At 39.4% G+C, this 7,987-nt stretch overlaps 1 protein-coding gene across 1 annotated transcript; it reads left to right on the top strand.

The window, feature by feature from the left end:
• Positions 1-15: 15 nt before the first annotated feature.
• Positions 16-7,489, top strand: chtf8 (CTF8, chromosome transmission fidelity factor 8 homolog (S. cerevisiae)). The gene is made up of 3 exons (XM_061722301.1): positions 16-189; positions 5,352-5,475; positions 7,052-7,489. Exons 1-3 carry the CDS (start codon positions 170-172, stop codon positions 7,319-7,321), a joined length of 414 nt encoding a protein of 137 aa, XP_061578285.1. The 5' UTR covers positions 16-169; the 3' UTR covers positions 7,322-7,489.
• The last annotated feature ends 498 nt before the right edge of the window (positions 7,490-7,987 follow it).

Here is a 7,987-nt window from a genome sequence, read left to right as displayed (position 1 = left end):
ACGGAAGTACGTCATCACGCTGACGGGACGTACTGCTCGCGGGAAATCCAGACTAGCACTAGAAGTCCTCGTTTGTTTATTTAACGTTAGTTGTTGTTAGTTGTTCGCTTTAAAGTGCTCCTTTGGGAACATTTTATCTTTGCTTTAAATTCAGTATAATTTAAATGTGATGGTGCAAATAGTTGTAAGGTAAGAACTTTGAACTAACTTCATCACAGACACTTTCAAATTGAATATTGTGTATAGCTTTTTATAATTTATAATTAACCTTTTTTACTCATTCGTTTAATAAACAATCACACATTACAATTAAGACACTTTTTCACAACAACTTACCGAAAAGGAGACAGATCCTAGGGGCCCAGAGAGGTTTATATTCTGACACTTCCCAGTCTTTAAGTTTGTCTACATTAGATAAAGCCACTCAAACTATATCAAATGGCCCTTTATTCCCCCCAAAGTCAAGGAAACTCATTTTAATAATAAAATGTATCCAACCGCTGAATTTTTGAGACAAAGATTTAAATTTGAAGTTGACCCCTGTGCTTTTTGTAATGAATCTGAAGAATCACTTGATCACATGTTTTTATTGTGTCCTGTCTCACAAATGTTTTGGTATGAAATTAGAAATTGGCTATCTTTAAAAATGAATGACATTCCAAAATTAGAAATCGTTAACATTATTTTTTATATAGATACTATTGACAAATCAGTGTCCTTGGTTAATGTCATTCTCTCACTGGCTAAATACCACATACATTGTTGTAAGTGGAGAAAAATTAAGCCCTCTTTCCACTTTTTTATTAATGATTTCAAAAGTTTTTTTTTTTTCTTTAAAAAATATTAAGTCAAATAACTCTGCAAAAAAATTATTAACCGATATATCAAAGTATCTAGCAAAAAAAAATCCTAGGGGCCCAGAGAGGCTCCTAATGATGATGAAATACTACACAAAAAATAATGACACTTAGTTATTAACTAACATGTAATCACAAATGTTTTATTTTAATGTCCTGGTAACAATAACTTTAATTGATTTGGAAACATCAAGGCCTGCCTTAATCTTAACATGTGAACTCCCAGCTTGTGGAGTTACTTTTAACTGTTCAGTTATATGACTGATTGAACTTAGCTGCATTAAAATCATGTTCACCTGGAGCAGAGTTGATTAATTCCTATTTAGTCAGTGTATTGAATATTGTGACCGATATATCAGTAGATGTATTTCAAAACAGAGAATAAGCTCTTACACTAATTATGGTTTGGTATAGACCAGGGGTCGGCAACCCAAAATGTAGAAAGAACCATATTGGACCAAAAACACAGAAAACTAATATTTCTGGAGCCGCAAAAAATGAAAGGTCTTGTATCAGCCTTAGAATGAAGGCAACATATGCTGCATGTTTCTATATTAGTTATAACTGGGGGAAGATTTTTTTTTCATTATGCACTTCGAGAAAAAAGTCGAAAGGTCGAGAAAAAGTAAAAATGTCGAGAAAAAAGTTGAAATGTTGAGAAAAAAGTTGAAATGTTGAGAAAAAAGTTGAAATGTTGAGAAAAAAGTTGAAATGTTGAGAAAAAAGTCAAAATGTTGAGAAAAAAGTCAATGTCGAGGAAAAAAGTCAAAATGTTGAGAAAAAAGTTGAAATGTCGAGAAAAAAGTCGAAATTTCGAGAAAAAAATCGAGATTAAAAAGGAAAGGAAAAAGGAAGAAATAAAGAGGAAAAAAGGAAAAAAAGAAGAAAAAAAGGAAAAAAGGAAGAAAAAAAAAGTCAAACATTTTTGAAAAAGCTCCAGGAGCCACTAGGGTGGCACTAAAGAGCCGAATGCGGCTCTAGAGCCGCGGGTTGCCGACCCCTGGTATGGACTAAGGCAGGGATTCCCAAAGTGTGGTGCGCGCACCCCCAGGGGTGCGCAAGCTGCCTCTAGGGGGTGCGCGAGATGAAAAATGTAATGGCGGTCTGATCATTTTATTTTTTTTCACACAATAAAGATGTGTAAATAAAAATTTCCTTTGTAAAATTTTAAATCAAAAACTGTAATTTTAATGAATAAATAAATGCAGGCTATTCAAAATGCACGTCTGTAATAAAACCCATCCGCACTCTCGCAGCCTGCCCTGCATAATTAATGCTGTGGATGTGTCAGACCCGACACTTTTTCGGGGAGTGTAACGTTCAACTGAACTGTAGGCTATTCTGTAGTAACTGGACTCTCTCTACCAAATGAATTACGTTTGCTTAGTTTGTTTTGGTTTCATCAATTTGTGCTGCAGCTCATACAAGTGTGTGTCGGGGAGGAGAGAGGGGGGCGGGTGAAGGAGCAGAGGGGCGCCTATAATGACGTGCTGCTGTTATTAATCATATACATTACACACAAACGCTGTTAAATACAGAAAATGCACATTTCAAATCTTTTTCAAACATGAGCAACGAGAGGCTCCTCAGTTTCTCTGTGAGCGTCGTCGCTCTGACGGATCTGGTCCTGTTGACGACTAAAAAAAGGCTCCACGGAGCAACTTGTAACAGGCAATGCTATCAGAATACGATGCAAACAGTTAATCTTGGATAAAACATCTTTGTCGCAGGAGTCTAAGACTTCAATAATGGACGGGAACTCATGTCCGCCATCCACCTTCCGTTTGATGAGTTGTCTGAAGGCTGATTTATGGTTCCGCGTTACACCGACGCAGAGCCTACAGCGTAGGGTACGCGGCGACGCACACCGTACGTTGTGCGTTGCCACGTACCCTACGCCGTCGATTTAACGCGGAACCATAATTTAGGTTTAACAGTCCAGCTGCCACGACACATCGCCTGACAGGGGGTTTTCACATGCAAAAATAAGATTTTTTATTTTGAATTATTTTGAACATCATGATTACATACTAATAGCCTAGATTTAGAATACAACATGTTAGTAAGACTATACCAAAAAACAACAAAAAAAAGCATCACATTTTTGGGTGGGGGATCGGGGGTGCGTCAACCTGGTTGAGACATAGAAGGGGGTGCGCGGCTAAAAAAGTTTGGGAACCGCTGGACTAAGGTGTTGAATCTGAGAACATCACAGGTGACTTAATTTGACATTGCAGCTAGAATTGTTTAGAGATGCACGATCAGGATTTTGAGAGCCGATCACCAAGATCAGTATGTGGCGATCCCGATATGACTGATCCCCAATCACAGCGTGAAATCCATAAATACCAGGCCTTACCACTCTTTATTCCTGGTTCTTTTTTCAGTCTCTTGACTCAGTTATTTCTTCATACTTATGGCGGGGTAAACGGCCACGTTTGAACAAAACTCACCTTCAAAAAATTAAGTCTGCAGGTGGCCTGGCCCTCCCAAACTTTCGTTATTATTATTGGGCTGCTAACCTGCGCTGCCTTGCATTCTGGTCCTTCTACTGCAGCGCTGACCGCCCTGATTGGGTGGCCATGGAGTTAAATCCAACTGATAATCTGTCAATTCCTGCCCTACTCGGTTCCTCACTTCCACTTCTTTCACTTAAATCAATCAAAAACCCAGTGGTTAAACATTCTCTTAGAATTTGGGCCCAATTTAGGAAGTTTTTTGGTTTTCACAGCTTCTCTCTTCTTAGCCCCATTGCATCAAATCACTTTTTCAAACCGTCCTGTGAGGACCCCACCTTCCAGGGATGGCACAGGAGGGTATAATCCGTTTTGAAGATTTGTTCATAGACAACACCGTGGCATCTTTCAAGCAATTAAGTAGGAAATTCAGCCTTCCAATGTCAAATTTTGAGAAAGTTCTTGCCACAGACCCACTTAAAAAAGGGCTCATATCATCTTTCTATGGCATGTTACTGGATCTTAGGAGTGCGCCCACAGATAAACTCAAAGCAGCGTGGGAGAAGGGCTTAGGGCTCCCCCTAGTGGAGGATACCGGGGAGTCCATACTCAAACTGGTTAATTCAGGGGTCGGCAACCCAAAATGTTGAAAGAGAAATGGACCAAAAATGAAACGGACCAAAAACGCAAAAAACATATGTCTGGAGCCGCAAAACATGAAAAGTCTTGTATCAGCCTTAGAATGAAGACAACACATGCTGCATGTTTCTATATTAGTTAGAACTGGGGGAAGATTTTTTTTTTTTTCATTATGCACCATGTATACGGAGACATCGGATATTGCAGTCTGTGCATGCTGGAGAATTTCCTCTGGGGCTTCACCCAGAAGTGAAAGGAGACAGCGCGTGTTAAATAGTTGTTGTTTAAACACTTTTAAAAAGATTGTGAAAGAGATTGCAGAAGCTTCATCAGGACACCGGAGTAGGGCTGTTCGATTTTGCCCAAAAATAAAATCTCGATTTTTTTCTCTCAAAATCCGATTTTCGATTGCGATTATTTTGTGAATTGACAAAAGGCAAAGAAATTATTTCAAATATGCTGTTTTTTTATTGAACATTTGCCCCATTGGGCTTTAAGTGCAAACTTTGCTCTTATTAAACAAAAAATTAATGAATAAAGTGCAAAACTCTGTAAAATAAGCTGAAATTTTTTTTTATTAAATATAATAAAATATAAAGTTTTATTTCTGAAAAAAAAATTAGCAAATCAGCACTTGCAAACATACAGTAAGTTATATTTCCAATTAAATAAAACAAGACATTTTCTAATTGAACTTAACTGGGTCTTTGCATGCTAAATAATAATCAACCCATGAAGGAGGTAGAGGTGTGTAATGTCACTCATTACATTTGATATTCACATTTGCAAGTTTTTTGCAAGGAACACGAGCCGGTCTACGGCATCTGGCTTGAGGGATGCCCGGTGGCATGTTACAACGCCCCCTCCTACACTAAAGAGCCTCTCTGATGGGGCACTTGTCGCAGGTATTGAGAGGTATTTCCATCAATCATTAATATGGTATCAATCATTAATATGTGTGCAGACAAGGTTAAAAAAAAAAAAAAAAGTGAAAAATCGATTTTACGATTTTCACGTTTTAACATCGTTCTAATTACATAATCGCGATAACCATTTAAAATCGATTAATCGAACAGCCCTACACCGGAGCAGATCAAAATAAAGTGGAAAAATAAACGGAAGGCGTAACATTGGCGCCAAACAAAACAACCGTCAACCGGAAGTGGCTCTTTGTTGAAATGGTTACCATGGTTACAGCCATGCTCTGGACATTTATCCCATTCTCATGTAAACTCAGACAAGTGATTGGGTCTTCTGGATGTTTATCTGATACCATCAGAAATCCCATTTCTTTGCTGCATGTAAACGTACGGAGTGTCTTCTCTTTGGATGGTTTGATCATGAAGAAAACCTTGTTGTCTGCGGTGTGAAACTTGTTGATGCGCATCTTCTCCTGCAGAGCCAGCGTGGACGGCAGCGCTCCTCCTGATTGGCTGCTGGTGGAGCTGCAAGGGGAGGTGGTGTCGCGACACGACTCCGGTCTGGCAGGAAACGTGATGGGAGACCTGATCTACACAAAAGAGGTACAGCACTGGGACAAACGCAACACAGGCCCACGTCTCAAAGACAAAATGTGAAAAAACCAAAACTATTTGACAGGTATAACCTGGGCTCCAGTTATCACTCCACAGTGGGAACGTTAACTGAAGTGTTTAGGAACAAGTGGAACAAGATTTATCTTCTCATTACAAGCAAAAAAATCTTGTTCCACTGGCAGATTTTTCTACTTATTTTAAGTGAAAATGTAATTGAAACAGGTGAAAATTGTCAAATAAGTTATTTTTCTGGTAATGACTCTTGTTTTAAGTGTAATGAGATTTTTTTTGACTAAAAATGAGACATTTTAACTAGAAATAAGACAAATATTCTTGTTAAGATTTTGAGTTTTTGCAGTGCATCTGCCATACATCTGCATTACATACGGACTATGTTATCACATCCCATTTATTGTATCTGCACTATGTAAATATACTTATTTCGTATTTTATTTATTTATCTAAACTGTAAATATGACATATTCACTGCTCTGCCACATTGCCTTTGCATCGAAATTTAATTTCCGATGCAAATCCGGATTGACAAATAAAGTCTGTTTCAGGCCACATTTACACTTAGCCGGGTATTTACAAAAGCCGACATTTCCCCCTCTAAGTTTTGAAAAATACCATCATTTCCAGGAACCTGCATAAATATCTGTTAAGGTGCTATGAGCAGCCAAACCTACAGGGGGCAGTGTAACGAGAAGATAAAGTCATGCTAGCCAATCAGAATCCTGGAAAAAAACATCAACAAATGACACGAGTAACTTCCAGTTACTTCCAAGATGAACGAGAGTCTTTGGTTTGGAGTGACAGAGAAGTGGAGTTACTTTTAAGTGTGACTTTAGAATATAAAACAGGTAAAATACAAGAAAATATTGACGGTGTCCAAACAAATTTTAAACACAGGTCGCACTCATGACGCTGCACTGCAAAAACTCAAAATCTTACCAGGAATATTTGTCTTATTTCTAGTTAAAATGTCTCATTTTTAGTCAAAAAATCTTATTACACTTAAAACAAGAGTCATTACCAGAAAAATAACTTATTTGACAATTTTCACTTGTTTCAAGTAAATTTTCACTTTTTTCCAGTGATGATTATTGTTTTAAGTGTAATGAGATTTTTTTGACTAGAAATGAAACATTTTAACTAGAAATAAGACAAATATTCATGTTAAGATTTTGAGTTTTTGCAGTGTGGTGATGTTTCTGTGGCATAATGTGACATTCTGAAGCCCAAATTCCCGTTTCTCTCCGTTTACAATCAAACGTGAAGACGGAGTTTTTGCAAATCTCCACTTTGGCCCGAGTTTTCAGAAATGATCGTTTTTAATGACTTTGAGCTTCGTTTTCGTGTAAACGAACGGCCATAACGCATGAAAACACCACCGTTTTTGCTACGTGTAAACGGGCCTAAGTACTGAAATATTGGTTTTTGTGTGTTTTTTGAATAATAAACACCCAAAAATGAAAATGAATTCACATGGCTGCTTTTTCTGCCATAAGTTAAAGCGCCGCCGGTAAAACTGTTAAAGTGCTGTTCCTCTTCTGTCCACCAGGGGGTGCCGGTCATGATCGTAGGACATCACATTCTCTACGGGAAGCAGGTGAAACTGGAGAAGCCGTTCGCTGTGCTCACCAAGCACCCCGGCCATCTGGAGGACGGCCATGACACTAACGGTGACGATGATGCCACACAGGTCGTCATGGAAACCAACCAGCAAGGACCTGCTTCCACCTCTTACTCCGTAACTGCAATCATCAAACGGAAACTGATCTTTAAGACGCGTCCCAAACCCATAATCACCAACGTGCCCAAAAAAGTGTGACAGGAAGCTGTTTCCATATCCCCGGAAAGACTGGTTTCACTGGTAGAAGGCAGGTGATGCTCCCAGAATCACACTTTTAAATAGTTTCAGCTCCTGTTGTGGGTCTTTTAAGTTTAAAACAGTTTTTTTTTGTAGTCTTGTTCTTTTTTGTACATAAATAAATGTTATTTGGAATTGACAGACTTTTGCAGATGTTTATCTTTTCATATTGTGTCCTGTCTGGTTGTTTTTTTTTTTTCCACATCCGTCTTAGACTCATACTGTGAGAATTTGTTGCTTAATTCTGCAATTTTTAGCTCTTTTTACAAAGAGATTGTGTTGTATTGGTCGAAAACAAGTTATGTCAATTGCTCGGCAGTCACCAAAAACGATAATTTCTGAAAACTCCAGGCCACACACGGCCAAAGCTCCGGGGGCCGCCCTCGGGACCGAGCAGACCAGCGAGAGAGCTCGGGGGGCGTCCCCGAGGCCTAGGCCTGGGTCTTGGCATGGGTCTTGGCGGGGGGCGTGACGGGGATTCTTGGCTTGGCTCTGGGACTTGACGGGGCTCTGGAACGTGACATGGCTGCGGGGGTACCCGGGTCCGGGGCGCTGGCCCCCCCTCAAGGGACAGATCCCAGATGTCCCCACAGTCCACATCCAGGGCGGGCTGGGGGGGGACACGGG

Source organism: Cololabis saira, chromosome 5 (genome assembly GCF_033807715.1).
Source record: "Cololabis saira isolate AMF1-May2022 chromosome 5, fColSai1.1, whole genome shotgun sequence".
NCBI classification, from domain to species: Eukaryota; Metazoa; Chordata; class Actinopteri; order Beloniformes; family Belonidae; genus Cololabis; species Cololabis saira.
This window is presented reverse-complemented; position numbering and strand designations above follow the sequence as displayed.